Below are 19,231 nucleotides of genomic sequence, written 5' to 3'. Positions count from 1 at the left end.
ACCAATACAACCCACTGATGTCAATACATGGGTGGAATCAAAAGCAGAATCTGATCACATCCTGACCACAGAAGTGCTGCAGAAAGGCATCTGGGGGTCATAGTGGATCACAAGATAAATATGAGTCAGTGTAATGCTGTTGCAAAAAAAGCAAACATCATTCTGGGATGTATTAGCATGAATACTGTAAGCAAGACACGAAAAGTAATTTTTCCACTCAACTCCTGCCTGCTTAGGCCTCAACTGGAATACTATGTCCAGTTCTGGGTCCTACGTTTCAGAAAAGATGTGGCCAAATTGGAGAAAGTCCAGAAAAGAGCAACAAAAATGATTAAAGGTCTAGAAAACATGACCTATGAGAGAGGATTTAAAAAATTGGGTTTGTTTAGTCTGGAGAAGAGAAGACTGAGAGGGGACATGATAACCATTTTCAAGTACCTAAAAGGCTGTTATAAGGAGGAGGGAGAAAAAGTGTTCTTAACCTCTGACGATAGGACAAAAAGCAATGGGCTTAAATTGCAGCAAGGGCAGTTTAGGTTGGACATTAGGAAAAACTTCTGAACAGTTAAGCACTGGATTAAATTGCCTAAAGAGGTTGTGGAATCTCCATCATCGGGGATTTTTAAGAGCAGATTGGACAAACACCTGTCAGGGACGGTCTAGATAATACTTAGTCCTATCTTGAGTGCAGAGGACTGGACTAGATGACCTCTCAAGGTCCCTTCCAGTTCTCTGATTAATAAGTTACATTATCTTTGAACGTTACATCATCTGCTATTGAGTTTGTTCTCTGAAGGCAAAGGCACTCTGATCTTGATTGATCAGCTTAAGATTCTTTGGGCCTGATTTTCTGTAGTGCTGAGCACCCACAGCTCTGTTAACTTTAAAAGGAATTGCAGGGCTCAGTACTTCTGAAACTCAGGCTGAAGGGGCTTCAAAAGTTGGGCTCCCAAACACTGAGACATGCAAAAATTAGGGACCATTTCTGAAATAGTTGCCCTAGAACTTGAAATATGTCCCTGATCTAAACGCAATGCACAGGTAATGCAGCCACTTTTAAAAACACAAAGAATGGAAGTTATTCCACACATTAAATTTGATTAGTCACTAATAACAAATTCTTATTTTTAATCTAAGTCTTCATTGTCTGCAGTCTCATGGCCTCTCCCCCAAGATCCACAGCTCTAAATCAGAGGATTAAATCTGGTCCAGTCTGATTTTTATACAGTGTATGAGAGATCCATTCACATTCTGGCTTGTATCGTTCCAACACACTTGGCTTTAAATATATATATATATATAAATTCATTCATATTAAACAGGCTTTGTTCATGGTGTTTTTGTTGTAAAAATTTGAATGTGAAATCTATTTTCAGCCAAGTTTCCCACCTAATAATGTACAGAATTCACATGTGCATGTGATCTCGCCCATTGGCCAGATGAGGGGGGGGAAGGACTTACTAGTTCCAGCTAGTGCAATCGCTCCTGCTACTCAAGTAGCAGTGGCTTGTGCTTTTGGCAGTGTTCTACCCCTGCCAACAACCTACGGTGGGGGTAGTTGCACATGCACACCATGGATTGCTATTATAGACTTGCCCTTGACTGCCAAGTTGCTGACATTAACTTTAACTTTAAGGGAGTATAGAATTATTTGTTCTGAAGTGGGTGGAGGGGTATGTATGAACTAGTATATATATTTTGTAAACAGAGGCAGCAAACAGGGCACATTTCTGGCCTACCAGCCCCAAAAGTGTCCCCTTGAGATACATAAGAAACTGATCAAATACATAAACTTCAGACAGCCACACATGCATTGTTTAGCAATTAGTTCTTCCTGCAGGTGTCTAGCAAGGAGAGTTCCATTATATTGTTTGTATTTTGTTTCCATGCATAGAAAGTCTCTCTCAACAAGTTTATTCCTCTTATAGAGAAAACAATCTCATGTACTTAAAAAAAAAAACAGCACAGAAAGTTTTTTTCTTCAATACAATGTATTTTCCCTTTGAGTAATTATTTACAAGGACTTCATGTAACACTGTGGAGTTTGGGCTTTGGAACAGAGTGAATATATTCAATGATCTCCTGTTACAAGCCACTCCCCTCCTACCCCATCTCTCTTAGGAAAAGTATATCCCAGGTTAGCTCATGAGTTTCCTTTGCCACTGATAGTCCCTTGAATAATGCTGTCTTCAATATATTGACCGGTAGTATCTGTGCTCCTGCTGAGCACTGTTGAAGGAATCCTTGAAGATCGTCTCTCCTGGCTTTTATCATCAGAAGAGCAGCACATGATCCGTCTCATGGTGTTGGACATTTCATCATCTTTGTAAGAGTAAATGACTGGATTCATGACAGAGTTGAGCAAGGCCAGGAGAAGGAACCATCTTTTCACATGCTGAACCCCACAGTGAGTGCAGTTCAGACCATCAAGCAGCAGAACCACCAACCCAGGGGTCCAACAGACAACAAATGCACCTAGAGAAAGAAAAAAAGAAAAAAGCATTCAGACTTAAATAAATCCTGGCTTTGGGCACACAAGTATTTTTCCCCTCCAAGAGCACCAGATTAATTAAGAACAATATACACCAAATTGTACAGGGAAAAACAACAACAAAAATTACATCTATTAATTTCCAAGGAAAGCACTTAAAATGTAAGAGCTTAGCATTTGAAAGACTACAAAGAGCATGAACTGGGATGCTAAGTGTCCATTGCCTCTTACAACAGGCAGCGAAGGGCCCTTATAACACTAATTTGGCCACTCTGACTAGAAGACACAAATAATTCTTTGGCACAAATACAACTGAGCTGATGCAACTGGTGCTTTGGCAGGTAGAAGAAACTTCCTCTGTTAATCACATCTCTACTCTGTATGCTGGAGGGAAAGAGACTGCCATGCTACACCCCAAAGAGACAGCAAATCTACTGCCTGTTAGACTACAACTGATTGTATTTGCAAAGTATGCTGCTAATTTCATTCAATAGGAAAGCACATACTTTAAATATGCACAGAGAAATGGCCCAGCTCCCCCAGGCTGCAGTGCTCACTGTGGTATAAGCAATATTGAACCCCAGAACTTTTTTGGTACCCTGCCACACAGTGGCATATTATCGCCTAGGCCAACAAGGCCTAGACCTAGGGTGGCAAATTTGCTCACGCACCCTCCCCAACTCTGCCCCTTCCCCAAATCCCCGGCCCGCCTCCTTCCCCAGGCGCACCACACTTCCCTCCTTCCTCCCAGGCTTGCTGTGCGAAAGCGCTGGGAGGGAGGGAGAAGCGAGTAGCGGCGTGATCGGAGGAGGTAGAGCAGAGGTGAGCTGGGGCCTACGGGCATGGGGAGTACCCGGGGGGAGAGGGGGCCGGGAACTGCTCCCTGCCCAGTTCACCTCCACTCCACCGCTGCAATCCCTTTTCCCTCCCAGGCTTACCGCGCAAAAGCGCTGGGAGGGAGGGAGGGAGGAAGAAGCGAGTATCGGCGCGCTTGGGGGATAGTGGAGATGACCTGGAGCCAGTGGACGCAGGGAGTAACTCTTCGGGGGGCAGGCAGGGAACCGCTCCCTGCCCCTGCTCACCATCACTCCACCTCCACCATCCCCCGAGCATGCCACAACTCCCCTTCTCCCCACCCCTTCCTTTCAGGCTTGCCACGAGGGAGCGGAAGTAAGCTGGCACGGGAGAGGGGAGGGAGAGGCAGCAATTTTTTGTGGGCCTAGGGGTGGCAAATTTGTTAATCCGCCACTGCTGCCATACCATTCCATACTGGGAACTGTCTCTCCTCACAGACCACTCTATGATCTTGTGCTATGAGTGCCAAGGCTACAGGCACATTTCCCTGCAGGAAGAAGTGCATGCCAAGTACCTCTCTCATTTCCCTACCTATTCTTCTCCACTGGGTTCAGCACACTGAGGTAGAGGGGCCAGGGAGCAACTGAGCCAAGAGGGAGTTAGGGAGGAGATTTTGAGAAAGATTTTCCTGGGGGTAGAGTGGAGAGACGAGGGTTGTGAGGGGAGGAATTAAATCTAAAACCAGGGAAGGGGAAAAAAAACAAAAGAGATAGAAGAGATAAAGGGAAGTGAGAAATGGGCTGGCCAGGAGACAAAGGTCACCAGAAAGAGGACAAATCAGGAATAGCAGAGGAAGAAATGCAGATAGACCCCAACATTGGGGAGGGGAGAGAAAGAGGAAGGACAAGAGAACTGGGAACGGGAAACAATTTGAGAAAAGGGGAGGAGGATGAGGAGTTATTTTATTGAAGAGAAAAAGGCAACAAAAGGAAGTGAATGACAGAGAGCTCATGCCAGACATCTCCTCGGCAGCCAAAGTGATGGGACTGAGTGAGGAGTGAAGAAACCACACACCCACACCCAATGCAACAGCCACCCGTCCTCTATACAAATATGCAAGGCCAGTTCAGGGAGGAGACACTACACAGAAAGGAGGAGAAAAGAAGAAAAGTGGAAACATCCATGAAGGATGAAAATGGGAGAGAAAGAGAAATTAAGATAAGACTTATTTACATCTCTACACGTTACTGCTATCCTTGTTAGAAGGGGCAGGAAAAAAAAATCACACTTCTACAGAAGGTGCAAGAGGAGGAGAATCTTCAGAGCGATCGTGGCATCAAACCAGCGATCTCCCTCCACCCCAACACGTACACTGCCAGCTTGTCATTCTTTGCTTTCAAGCCCAAGAAAAAGCAGCCATGTGTACCATAATACTAACCTACACAAGCCACAATTGCTGCCTGGCTTGCAAAAATAGAAAATTACAACTCTGCACAAGTCACTTTGTGGATGACACAGTAAGGAAACTCTGCTTATGTATATAGATATAATTTCCCTTTTTTGGGCTTTAAAAATCAGCAAAGAAGAACACTTTTAGCATTTATGCTCTCCAGATGGTCTTGGTATCCATTCAACAGCTTTGATATTAAAAAGGAGTCACCTTCATTTTCATAATACTGCTAGGTTTTCCTAGATATAAACTGTGTGTGATGGGATGGACTAAGGGTTCTGCCACACCCATCCCAGGCAAGGAGCAGTAGAGAGGTCTTCCAAGCAGGCTAGAGTGGCTGCAGGGCAGGAGTCAGCAACATGTCCATACACAAACACAAGTGTCCATGGTTAAAATTTTGAGGTCTGTGGAGGTGCTCACCTCAGGCAGTTCCCTGTCCCTGTTGTTGCTGGCGGAGGCACGGCTAGGCGGCTCTTCAGGCACCTTGCCTCCATCCCCCAGCCCTGAGCGCTGACGCCATGACTCCCAGCCCATTGGCTGGGAACTGCAGCCAATGGGAGCTGCGGGGGTGGCACCTGCAGATGGAGGCAGCGTGCCTGCAGAGCTGCCTGGCCACACATGTCTCGGCCAGCAACAGCAGGGACAGGGAGCCGCCCAAGATGAGCCTCCCTGCAAGCGGCTCCCCATCTCTGCTGTTGCTGGTGGAGGCGCGGCCAGGCGACTCTGCACTCTGCCTCCGTCCCCCCTCCCTGAGCAGTGACTCCTGAGCTCCCAGCCCGTTGGTCTGAGAACCACAGTCAATGGGAGCTGCGGGGACAGTGCTTGCTGACAGGGCAGTGTGCAGAACCGCCTAGCTGCGCTTCCGCATAGGAGCCAAAACTTGCTGCTGCTTTCAGGAGCTGCTTGAAATAAGCACTGGATGGAGCCTGCACATGCATACACCCTGCATCCCTCCCTCCTGCCCAAGCCTTGATCCCCCTCCTATCCTCCAACTGCTTGGTCCCAGCCCAGAGCAACCTCCTACACCCCAAACCCCTCATTCCCAGCCCCACCTCAGACCTTGCACCCCTAGTTGAAGCCCTCACACACCCCCACACCCCAATCCCCTGCTCCAGCCTGGAGCCCCCTACCTCACCCTGAACCTCTCATTTCTGGCTCCACTCCATAACCCGCATCCCCACTCCAGAACCCCAACCACCTCCCACAGCCCAACCCCTGCCTCACCCTAGAGCCCCCTCCTGCTCCACGCCAATGTCTTTCACTAAGTCCAGTAATTTTGCCAAATGTCCATCATGCAACATGGTGGTACTGACCCCTGCTTCAGGAAAAGCAGTCAATCAGGGCCCAGGATGGCCATATAAAAGGAGCTGCAGAACAGAGCAGTAGTTAGTTGCTACTTGGAGCTGGAGAAGAAAAGACTGCATGCCTGGCTGGATGAGCAGGAAGACTATGGGCAGTCTTCTGGCAGAGACCAGGGAGCAAGAGGCTTCTGGCTGGCTGCTAGGACTGAGCCAAAGACAGTTTGCTAGCAGATACCAAGGGAGCAATGAAGTAGCTCTTGGCTGGCTACTAACTGAGAAGGGAGTGAGCCCGGGAAGGGCCACAGGAAGATAGTATCTCCAGGGAGGAAACCCTGGGGATAAGGCCCCATACCAGGGCCAGGACTACTTAAAAAGACTCAGCTCAGAGAGGGCTGGACAACCACCACTAGAGGGGTACCAAGATAAACCCTCGTGGACTGTATACCCCAGAAGGGGTTTGTTCTGGTTAACACACAGATAGTGTGTGTCTCACTCAGTCAGAGGGCTGAGTCACTGAAAACCCGCCTAAGAACCACTGAAAGGGGTCTCCAGACCTAAAGAATGCAGACACACCCAACCAGCAGGGGGCACTCATGAGAGGTGGGTGCCAATCATGTTACACTGTGTAAATACAACACTGAGGATGCAGTGCACAGTTCATTTCAAATAACTGGGAAATGCAAGAGTTATGATTCTAACAGTAACATCAAAATACTGCATTGTACATACAATACACACACACATCCAACAAGCTACACAAAGAAGTACATGGCCTGATTTCAGAAATGATGAGCAGCCATCGCTCCCATGGTTTTTAAGGGAAACTGAGAATGCTCAGCACCTCTCAAGAGCAGGCCAGAAGAAATTAATTCAAAAGCTTTAATAAGTGTTACAATTTATGAAAAATCATGCACAAGGCAAAAAGGTTGTAATAGTTGTTAGGAGACTACAAAATACTTTCTAAACTGTCCTTCCACTAGAAACCACTTCTTAAAGTAAGGAAAGAAAATTCACCCACCAGATTTATATTCCTTTTTGGATAACATACCATGGAATGGAATGATTAAAGGCTGGAGCTTTCATAAAAGATGCATTTAACTCTACTGTAGCTTGAGTCTGGATTTTTGTGGCCCTAAATACCAATTTTATAGGTTAATTTTGAATTAGTGGTCAGTATCAGTTATTTGTGAATTCTGATGCTAGAGGGTTATGAATAGATCTCTAAGCAGGGTGTTCAGAGCTGCAGCTCAAAACATCAGTTCTGGTAATCAACTTTGCAGCATGGAGTATCGTTCAGAACCAGAACATTGCATAGATAGAGATTTATTGCACTGAGTCTTACCCAAAGCCCACTAATGTCAATGGAAAGCCCCCTTTCACTTCAATGGGCATTAGAATAGGCCCCAATTAGGAAGAGACCACACTCTACATTGACATCAACTGTCACTGAATGTTTCTGGGCCTCTGGAGTCTCAGTGCAACTTTTTATGAAATATCAGGGGCTAAGGGAGGATGACAAGTCTCCAGCTCCTTGCAAAGAAATAGTTTAGCATGTGAACCATCTCTGTATCCAAGTAAAAAAGGGGGAAGCAGTTTACCACATTATTTTTTCTTTACCATATTGCAGGACCCCATCCTGCTTCCACTGACATCAATGGGAGCAGGAGCAGGCCCCAAATTAGTGTATAAATGTGTTTTTTAAAAAGTGACAGCTAGTAATTTTTTGCAGACTAAACATATGACAAACTCTAGGAAATATATCTACTTGCACAAACAACATTGTAAAGAGTGTAATGGCAACCACTGGGCATAAAAAAAATGTCCTTTGCAGAAATTTCTCTAGTATCTATGTGATGCACAACATCCCCTCACTTCCCCGACGGAAAGTTGGAACTCCAGACATTTAGGCAAGGTCTACACTGTGAGCTAGGGGTGTGATTACCCTGCCCAAAATTGTGCTAGCTCTCATAGCATAAGTATAAATAGCAGCATAGCTGCAACAGCAGTGCCAGGTACGTACCCATCAGTTTCAGCCAGGTTCGTACTCGGCATGCCTAAGTCAGTGTCTCTGCTGCTGCTGCCCATACAATCATAGCCACGCTGCTGTTTATACTTGTACTAGCTTGATGACAGCCACGTGCATGCAAGAACGGGAATCACACCCCTAGCTCATAGTGTACATATAGTTTTACACAGCTAAAGAAATATTGTAGTGCAGTACACGGTAAGGAACACCATTACAATTACTGGGCAGCTCTTTCAAGGGATTGTCTTACTTTGGATCCACTGCCACCAAAATACATTTAATCATGTGTACAAACAGGGTTAGTGTCACACCCTATCCTTAACATTGCACACACAATGGGTTATGGTCCAAACTTGTTTCCTTTCTAGGATCTGCCTCTATTTTTACCTTGTGCAACACAGCGTTCAGGCAGACTGCACTTAAACTGCAGCCGTGGCTCCCTATTACTTTGTCCGTTCCTAGGATTTTCACCCTGCAGGATCCCTTGTTGTTCACTCTAGGTCTGCCAAGGCAGAATCCTCACTCTGTCACTTTGAGTGCAGAAAGTGGGGGCCCGCAAGGATTTTAAAAATTAATACTTGTCACTCCAGGATTGTATTAAACTCCCAAGGTTATAGCTTCTCTCTGACCTTGCCTTGGCAAACACTTCCACCACCAAATGCAAAAAAAACCAAAAACCTTGAACCCAGGAAGGAGCACTTGGGAATTCTTCCCTGTAGAGTACCCTCAAGCCCTTTCACCCACCCTCTGGGGAAGAGCTGAGAAAGAAAACAAAGGAGATTAGCTGTGGCTATCAGCTAATCAAACAACATGCACAAGCTTGTAGGACACTAAAAATCCAATCCTGTTCTTAAAAAAGGTAAATTTTATTAAAAACAAAAAGGGAAAAAAATACATCTGGAACTTAGGCTTTTTACTAGATCTTAAAAGAAACAATTACAAAAATTAAGCACCCAAAATAGCTTTCTTGGGGGTTCAGCTTAAAGGTTACAAAAGCATCTGGGGTAAACAAAGAGATCCACAAGCCAAAATAAGAAATAAACAATAGCGTCTAACTAAACATTCCCTATGCAAATTATTTCTTCTAGGTATGGAAAATACTTACACAGCAAACCTTACACAGTATTTTTGCCTGTAGCATTGCCGCTCCGTGTCCCTGCAGCCCAGAGCACAACAGACAAAGGGAAAGTTTCTTCCCCCTTTTTTAAAGTTCTAGCCTTCCCATTGGCTCTTTTGGTCAGGTGCCCACTTCCTTTTCTTTACCTGGGGGACTTTTAACCCTTTACAGGTAAAGCAAGCAGAGAACAGCTATCAAGAGGGATTTTACAGGTAACTGGCAGGTTGGGTGTCCATAAAAGGGAGCTACCCCCCGCTTCGTTTATCACAAGGTGTAACATGCCTCAGAAAAACTTCCAGTTTTTCATATCTTTGAGTAGGACTTAAGAGAGCCAGCTGATCTGGATGGCAGGGTGAGTCAGAAGAATAGCTCTGCATCTCACATAGGATATACAAGACTAGGGATATGTCTACACTTACCAGGAATCAACATTGCTGTGATCGATGCAGTGGGGTCAATTCAGTGGGTCTAGCTCTCCAGTCGACTCTGGAACTACACCAAAACTAGAAGATTAAGGTATGTTGACGAGAGAGTGTCTCCCGTCGATGCAGCACAGTGTAGACACTGCAGTAAGTCGACCTAAGCTATATCGACTCCAGATACGTTATTCACATAGCGGGAGTAGCATATCTTAGGTTGACTTACCCCAGAAGTGAAGACAAGGCCAAACACATGGTCACAATGTGCCATTAACTGTGCTCCCAGGTCAATTTGGGGATTTTCCACTAAGCCTACAGTGAGTTTCCTGTATATTGCATCACTTCAGTTGCACTGAATTCCTATACATCGGGAAGAGCTGCATTTTTTATGCTTCCGCTGTGCCCTGCCATAAAGCTCTCCATATACTAGCACTGCCTTTCAGAACCTATGTTTAGAGCAAGGAAAAGGTGATAGCTTTTTAAACAACTGCCTTAACAAGATGTACACTTTTGGTTAAAATGGTAGAAGTTATAAATTTAAATTCTAAATGTATTAGACTAAAAACCCTGAACCTCAGAGTAATGAATGTTTCTGCTGAAATACTGGTAAGCTAGGACGAAGTTCGCCTGAACGAACTGAAAATCATGTATAGACTTGCATGGCAGTCATGTCCTTTCCTTTCAACATATGTATGTTTAGCTGGGATGATGTCACAAAATGAATCAGTGAGAGATTAAGCCTTTTTCAAACCTTCCATTTTCCAGTCTACATAAACCAGACGACACTTTTCAAAGCTCAGTAGGTCTGAGATAGAATCATGTCAGTTGCTGCTATCAAACTCCCTGTACCGTACATCACCACTGAACAGATCGGCCTCAGTCACCTCCAGGGCCGGCTCCAGGCACCAGTGAAGGAAGCAGGTGCCTGGGGCGGGCAATAGAAAGGGAAGGCACTCCGTCCATTGTTGGGGCGGTACGTCCAGGTCGGCGGGGGCAGCACTTCGGCGGCAGCTCAGTCACCCCACTTCAGTCTTCTGCAGCAATTTGGCGGCGGATCCTTCACTCCCTGTCTTCCTGTTTGGCGGTAGTTCAATCAAGGTTTGGAGAGGGAGGGCGCGTTCCGCCACTTGAGGCGGCAAAAAAGCTGGAGCCTGACCTGGTCACCTCAAATTATACCCAGTAATATTCCTCTTTCACAAGAGACAGGAACAATTGCCAAAAAGAAAAAAAAAACTAGCACCTTGAAGGTTAACAAATCTGGGCTCTCACATGAAACCCAAGCACGCACACTGAAAACACTCTTACAATGTGTGACTCAGATGAAAAATTAATCTTTAATTAACCATTAAACAGTGAGCAGCTATAATCAAATGTCATAAAAATACAACCTCTTCACAAGGCCCGAAAAAATACTGTTTCCTCTTAAATGAAAAATGAGAGCCATGTCCTGCTATTGATTTACACCTAGTGGATGCAATGACCCTCATGGCCAGGACCCAGGCACTGATCTGAGCTACAGAGTGAAACTGCTCACTGGCGAAAAGAACTGGAGTTCCCTACATGGAGTGCCTGCCTGTGTGGAAGATGTGAATGTAGCCCAACAGTCCTGTCTTTAAAGGACAAATCTGTCTGCCCACATCCATCTGCCTGTGGGGTTTGGTCAGGCTGAGGGACAGCAGCCTGCACTGAAGTAGGAGTACAAATTAGGTGTCTGAGCTGGGAGAGGAGCAGGAACTGGGATGTGGAGGGAAGCTCTTTTCCCATAAGCAGGGAAAGGGATTTTCACCATAGGATAGGGCCAGTGTCAGAGTGGAGCTACAGGAAAAGATTGCTGAGTAGTGGGAGCAACAGGACCGGAAGGAAACAGGGTGGGAGGGCTTTGGGAAGGGGCAGTTTGATGCCTTGAGGGAGAAGCCAGCAGCCATACAGCCAGTTCAAAGTCCAACCTATTGTAATTTACACTGCAGGATCCATCCCACAGAACTCAACACAAAGAGGACAGCAGACGTCGCCTTATTCCACACCCCAGAGAAGGAGAAGCAGACAACTGAGACCAGGGCAGGAGAGGGAGAGCAGAGTGCCAATCGCACATATGACATTGTTATCTCGGGGCAATTCTATGCCACTGCACAATGCAGAATTTTGCAGAAATTAACATTGTGCGCGCAGAATTTCCTTTCCCCCCATAGAAATGGGCTGCAGTGCTTCTGGCTACCACTAGGGGCCTCTGGACCCAACAGAGCCCAGCTTACATATAGAAAATACCACCCAGAGGGGGTCGAGGGGTGGAGAGAGGGTAGGAACTAAAGGGTTCCTGACAGCTGCAGTTCCCAGCATGCCCTGAGGGAAGACGAAGATGGTGCACAGGAAACTCTGTGCAAGCCTGAGACTGAGCATCAGGCTGTTTCTTCCTTTGGATCCCTGGGCTCCGAGGGATTGAATGTATTAGTTGGTAGGGCCCTGCATGTGGGCTTGGGGGTTTGGGGTGGAGAGATTGTGAGTGTCTGCCCCCTCCCCCCAGCAGGGCTCAGGGAGAGGGCAGAGAACAGGAACTGGGTTGTCTTTAACTTTCTACTCCTGGGGGACATTTTTGGTGTGTCTGTATTGTTACAGACAGACATACTTGCTGACAGGTATTTTGAAATAAATTACCAAAATAATTGAAACTGGTGTGACTATGCGGTGTTATCTTGACAACTAAAATTTGCAGAATTTTAAAATACTGTGCACAGAATTTTTTATTCTTTGGCACAGAATGCCCCCAGGAATAACACAGCTACAAGCCATCTTCCCTTTGCGTATCTTCTGCTCTCTGGTATTCTTCTATGCGGAAGAGCTGAGCTGACCAGTAGGATTTCACTGCAGCCTCCCAGCTGATACTGACAGCTGCTTAATATGCTTCCTCCTGCAGCAAAGCGTATCTGAGATATCACAGCTAGCAGCATTGTGATTTCACATGTGCATCACTATGGTTTCGCTGAGAGGTCAAATAGAGCAGGGGACCTGTGAGTGGAAATCAGGGTTTAAAAACACAAGCAGCTTTGTAAATGGCAAGCAGAGTAAGCAACAAAATCAGAAAACATGAACGTTAAGAGTGGTTTTTTATATTTTAGTCAAATATGCCTGAAGTTTCTCCAGCAGAAGAGTCCTTAATTAATAAGAAATCCAGTCTCCTTATTTTGCCAAACAATCTTGACTTAGAGCTTGATCCTGCTCACCCTCAAATCCATGGCAGTTCTGCCATTGGCTTCAGGCTGAGCTGGACCAAGCCATTATACTGCATCTAGTTCAAGTAACTTTTACCAGCAAACACAAAACGTAGCATGCTAGGAATTATCTGTTTTTGTTAGGTAACGCAACACTCTGTAAAGAATGCAAAGACGTGCAGTAGAGCCTTAGCCAGAACAATTAGTTTTATGGAGATGATGCATATGATGTAATTATTATAAACAGTGCTTGCTAGAACCACTTCTAGTTAAGGCTGTGTCAGGCACTCTCTATTTCAGAATATCTGCAAGGATTTAAGCACATGGCATTAAAAATAACTCCCCATGGGCTAAAATCAGCACTAAGCATGGTGACATGTTGGTTCCACAATGTACAAAATAGCAATATTTAAACTATTTGTTGGGTAGATAATTTTGCACCTGAAAAAAAACAGGAAAGAAGTTAGTGATTTAGTTTCCACTACTTTTTGCACAGCATGTTTTAAAAACAGCCTACCTAGTCATGACTGCATGTTTTAGAGCATCCTAAAAAATTCTTTCCAAAATAGCTTTAAAAGCTATTTGTTGTGAAGTCATATTTTAATTGCTGATTTGAAGGGGTGTTTCACCATGCAGTATGATATGCTCACTACAACATGCTGATGTATATTTCCTATGACATCGGTTGGGACTCATGGTGCACCCAATGAAGTTAATGCTCAACTTCTTGTCCATTTCAATGGGAGCAGGATCTGTTTTACTTAAGCGATTAGTGAAGCAAACTGTGAAATGATACTCTTTATAATTATTGTGTAGCCTTTCTGAAATTTCAGGAATAGTTTTGTGCTGTATCAGAAAAATATGATCCACAGTTGTGTCATTGTTACAGTTCAAATGGACAGCAGTAGGACCATATCTTATGAGAGATCTTAGCTACAGGAAATTAAGGCCATCTACTCACTGTCTTCCCTCCCGCACTCAAATGCTTTTTTGTGCTAGAAACAGGGCCGGCTCCAGGCACCAGCGAAGGAAGCAGGTGCTTGGGCCAACTAATGGAAAGGGATGGCGTCTTCAGCGGCAGGTCCCTCAGTCCCTCTCTTCCTCTTTGAGCTGCTGCCGAAGTGCCGCCGAAGAGGAAGAGAGGGAGCAAAAGACCCGCCGCCAAATTGCCGCTGAAGAATGAAGCAGCACGATTGAGCCGCCACTGAAGTACTGCCGATCGGATTTCTCTTCCACCCCCGCCCCACTTTGCCACTTGGGGAGGCAAAAAAGCTGGAGCCGGCCCTGGCTAGAAACACAGTGGCTGGTGCTTTGCCCACTCCCAGAGAGTGCACATTTAAAAGCATCCTAAAAAATTATTTCCAAGCCAGTCCATAAAATTTTAACTTATGAAGTTATTCGTTAATTGCTGATGTGAAAGAGTGTTTCACTGTGCAGTACAATTTGCTGTGTGTTTTAAACAAAAGGTGAGATGTTAAAACAATCAATGGGACTAGACAGAAACAGGAGAAGATTCACCCTGACACAAAAAACCAGAAATTTAAACACATTTTATATGTCCCTTTTTTCTGGGCCTTGGGCATTTTATATGTCCCTTTTTTCTGGGCCTGATCCTACAGGGTGCACTTGTGCATGTGTCTACCTAATTACCTATTTTATATGGTTCTCGTCACCATAGTATATGAGCATCTCACAACCATTAATGGATTTTTATCCTCATAAAACCCCCCAGGTTTGTTAACACTACGGAGGTGGAACTGAGGTACCGAGTAGATGAAGTGACTTACCCAGTGCCGCACAGAAAGCACGTGGTAGAGACAGTTACTGAACCCAATCTCCTGAATCCCAGTCCAGTCCCTTATCCACTTTAAATTATGATCGCCTTTGGCAGTAATCTGTATCAGAACCCCTACCCAGTGCCAGCTGAGGACCAGTGGTGGGAGGACAACTGTGCCCCTTCTGCCAAGTCTTGTACCAAGCAATCAGTCTGAGCTGTGAAGAATCTGGTCCTATATTTTTTGCTGTGTACTACACAGAAGACAGGAAGCATCAAAACCTAAGAGTCATAATTTCAGGATTAAGCACACGCTGACGTATTTTGTTTTTGTGATGTCAAGAGAATATTAATATAAATGAGAAGCCTTTTCAGTGCGTGTTTATTTGTGTGTGGCTTCCCAGAACAAAAATGTGCAACTATGGCTTGGGCAGAAAGGTTCAGATAATTGCTTATTATGAGTGTTTTTTAAAAGCAGCACTTATTTACAGTCTACTGCACAGTTAAGCATCTAGTCAAGATCATGTTTGGCACATGTTTGAGAACTCTGCAATGCAATTTTCTCCTTCCAAATGGGAGGGTTTTCTAAGTTGAGCTTCATTTCATAAACATCCCACAGAAAAAAAGAGAGAAAAGACTTCACGCTGCTCCCTCAAAAAGAGTCCCATGGACTTTCATCAGAGCAGGATTGGATCCAGCATTGCATGCCATCGCTCCCAACATGTTGTAACATGAAAGAAACATGGGAAAGTAACAGAGGAAAAAATGGTCTAACAATGGATGAGTGAGTCTTTGAAAAAAACACGAACTTTCACATCAATAAACCATTATTCTTTGCTTTAACCACTAGTCCATGTGTGTCCTGACAAAGCCCTATCTTGTTAGGCTGGCTTACAGCACTTTGATGTCCTTTCATGGAAGGTGCTATACACAAAAGTGCTAAATATTATTTTGTCATTTTTGCCATGATCACCAAGTGAACAGGGCAGGTGCAAGGATGTTTCACGCCCTAGGCGAAACTTCCACCTTGCGCCCCCGACCCCTGTGGCGGCTCTCCGCCCCCTCTCTGCCCTGAGGCTCCCCCTCCCGTAGCAGCTCCCCCCGGCCCAGGGACCCATGCGGCAGCTCCCTGCCCCAGCTCACCTCTGCTCCACCTCCTCCATGAGCACACCGTTGCTGCTCCACTTCTCCCGCCTCCCAGGCTTGTGGCGCCAATCAGCTGTTTGGCGCTACAAAGCCTGGGAGGGAGAGAAGCAGAGCAGGGCAGCGTGCTCAGGGGAGGAGGTGGAGCAGAGGTGAGCTGGGGCAGGGAGTGGTTCCTCTGTGTGCCACATACTCCCTTACTTGCTGCAGGCAGCCCTCCCCACGCCCACCTGCTCCAGGTCCCTCCAGCTAAATGCTGATGATGACCGGGGGTGGCTGAAGATCCGGCCGCCGCGGTCACCGCCTCCGGACCTGAAATGCCACCCCCCAATGCTAGCAGGTGAATTTGCCTAAAAATGCCATGACAAATCAGTAGCCAAGTGAATCCTGCAGGTACTGTGAGCTGCACATTGTGATCCCTACATCCTTGTGGTTTTTAGTGCTGGATCAGAGAGTTAGGGTGTTACTTTGGGAGTTCAGTGCGTAAAGAAAGAAGCAGCAATCCTGATGGTTTTTACCCCAATATGTAGAGAGAAGACTTGGATTACAAGGATGACAAAAGATTACAATGGTTTAGGAATTTTCAGATGGATACAAGGGAAGTTAAACATTTAAATCTTAACTTCTTTTCTAATCTGACATGGTTTTATAGATAAATATTGCTTGATTTTTGGTTAAACATTAAACAGATAAAGTGAGCTGCAGGGCATAAGAATCAGAGGATTCTTTATTTTGCAGTTATTCATTCTCAAATATCTAAATTCTTCCCCTCTATTTATCTCAAAGGCTGGCTAACTCCATCTGCATGCCTATCCCCTAGAAAGGATAGCAGTTTGTATTTGCAGTTTAAAGTGATGCTGTTTTCTACCCAGCCAAGGAGATGATGATAAAAGGAGCCAGCTGCTTGCAACACAGGGCGTTTAAGCTAAATGCAATACCTTCATGTCGCATGCAATCTCTTGCAGGCCAGAAGGAACTGATGTTACCCATCTGAGTAAGTGGGGAAAATATATTAAAGGTGACTGTGAACAGATGCTGAGTAGTTTCTGTTGAAAAAGATCTCCCTCTGAAGAGTTACTATGTGTGTGCATAACATTAAGAGGTTAAAAGCTTTGTCGCCATGCCATTTATAGTCCAGTGTTATGATTTTTCAAAGCCGAAACACAAATCATCAACAATTAGGACAGCAACAGTGTATTAATTACTGATTAACCTAAACTAAAAAGGGATGAATTAATTTTAACAACAGGTTTGGAGCAATATAATATTGGCCACAGATGACAAAAGCACTGTATTCTCGAAATTTCCTTGAAGGACTAGTGGTAGATCTGAAAGTCAGGTGTTATTTAGGTATATTTCCATATATATGTAATTCATGATATTTACCACAAATGGTCCTTTAACACTACAACCTTCCACTTGGTGCTTCCACTAGGACCAGAGATGCTAGCATAAATCAGACTGCCAGACTCTGTAAACAATGCCCTTGGGCACAGCCTAGGAAAGATAACTGTTCTTAGTTTGTAAACTTCTTGTGCTGGAGACACATGCCTCCTCCATAGCATTGCTATCTGAGAATTATATAGTACACACAGAAACTGTCTTCTTTACAACAAAGCTATTCCTTCTTAATAGCTGCTACAAGACAAATGCACTAAATACCATTATATGTGCAGGATGGTTATGAAAGAAGCTATTCATTGTTGGACAGATAAGATATATCTCTACCAGCTACTAAAGCAGGATGCTCAGGGTCATCTTGTTTTCCTTAGCATTCTTAAGCACTTACTGCAAAGCTTGTATCTGCAACTTTTCAAATATAAATCTGCTCCCAGGATTATAAAACTGCGGAGTCCAGTTAAACAAAACATAAATTTGGCTTTTGCACTGCTACAGCCACTGAAGAATCACGAAACAGCCTCCCACACCCCTCAAGCCTCAAAACCAAATGTTCCTGTGCTGTCTTTTATAGCATCAGAGCTGGACAAAGCCTTTACTAAGTCAGCCCCAAAGAAATGGAAAGCCTTATTCATAGATTTTTAAGTCTAGAAGAGACCATTAGATCACCTACTCCAACCTCCTGTATAATACAGGCCACAGAATTTCCTTCAGTTACTCTTGCATTGATTTCCATAACTTTCATTTGACTAAAGCATATCTTCCAGGAGGCATCCAGCCTGAATCTGAAGTCTTCAAGGAAATAATCTACCATATCCCTCCATTAGTTTCTTCTAATGGTTAATCACCCTCACTGTTAAAAAAAAAAAATTGTGCCTTATTTCTCATTTGAATTTATCTGGCTTTAACTGACAGCTTCTTATCAGCTGGTTATGATTTAATTACTGGTGAATATAAGATGACTGAGTTATTAAAACAGAATGGATATTTTCAATATCCTTTTAGAAAAAACAATTGTTGATTAAGTGACACAGAAACTGGATGATATAGGAGATTCATAATGAAATTCTGAGGCTTTTTGTTTCTGGGTCACTAGATAAAATCTAGCCCCAGTCTGTAGGAACTAAAAGTTGTTAAAATTGATGGGGTTAGTGAAGTATTTGAAACGAGTTAGAGATCTCAGACTGGATTCCCCACTCTGCAAAGGCCACTTTGCATTATGTAAGGAGATAATTGGCAATCTCAGCCAGTGGAAAGCTGCAGAAAGTGATTCCATCTTCCTTCCGCAGTGGAAAAAGAGTTGCATTGGGGTGGGAGAGCTGAGCTGTATCCTCCATGGAGTACAAGATCAACTCAGCACAGCACCTGTGCAGCCCACACTGTGATAGGATGGGCAGCCCTGACTCAGAGAACTGCAACTCGCTCCCTACAATGCCCCCAGACCTCTTCACTCCCTCCATATGCAGTTTCTCCTACCACTTCCTAATTACATTGCGAAAGCACCATCATCACTGAAGCTGTTTGGACCCTGAACAGTGAATTACAGAGGCAGAGATCCCAATTGGCAGAGTCTCTTTTTCTCATTCCCAGAAACAGAACAGGGCCCAGGTACATTGGTGGGATAGAGGAGGCTAATACCACCAGCACCCTCTGTCAGTCCCTTGTGGCCAAGTGGATGCAGTGTCACCAACTCTCCTGATTTCTCCATATGTCCAGCTAGAGCTGGAGTTGTCTCGCCAGGATGCCAGCAGCTCTAGCACTCCTGTGAATTTCAACCCTGCCTACGGGGAGAAACCCACTCTGATTGGCTGCCTTCACCACTTGCCCAGGGACAAGCAACCAAGGAGGGCTGCTGTTGGAGGTATGCAGAGTTCTCTCCTACCACTCAAGAACTGAATGGAGTTCTGGGATAGAAGAAGGGAGACACCAGTCTCACAGGAGGGGAAGGGGAAGCAGAAAGAGCCGAGCAGCTCAGGGCAGCCCTGCTCCATCCTCCCTCCCTGTGAACAGAGGGTCAGTCAGCTCTGTTCCTCCCTCCCCGCAGCACCCAGCTTGGGAAGGGGGAGAAGGTGGTGCAGCACTCCCATCTCCTTCAGAAGCTTCCAACCCCA

At 45.1% G+C, this 19,231-nt stretch overlaps 1 protein-coding gene across 1 annotated transcript in view; it reads right to left on the bottom strand.

Moving 5' to 3' along the window:
- Positions 1-664: 664 nt before the first annotated feature.
- Positions 665-19,231, bottom strand: part of LPAR3 (lysophosphatidic acid receptor 3) — a 37,264-nt gene continuing 18,697 nt past the window's right edge. Inside the window, exon 3 of the mRNA XM_030572491.1 lies at positions 665-2,475. Within this exon, the coding sequence (XP_030428351.1) occupies positions 2,144-2,475 (332 nt within the window). The 3' untranslated portion in view covers positions 665-2,143. The remainder of the gene's footprint in view (positions 2,476-19,231) is intronic.

This window comes from Gopherus evgoodei, chromosome 8 (assembly GCF_007399415.2).
Source record: "Gopherus evgoodei ecotype Sinaloan lineage chromosome 8, rGopEvg1_v1.p, whole genome shotgun sequence".
NCBI classification, from domain to species: domain Eukaryota; kingdom Metazoa; phylum Chordata; order Testudines; family Testudinidae; genus Gopherus; species Gopherus evgoodei.
The sequence above is the reverse complement of the archived record's forward strand: the minus strand, read 5'-3'. Positions and strand labels throughout refer to the sequence as shown.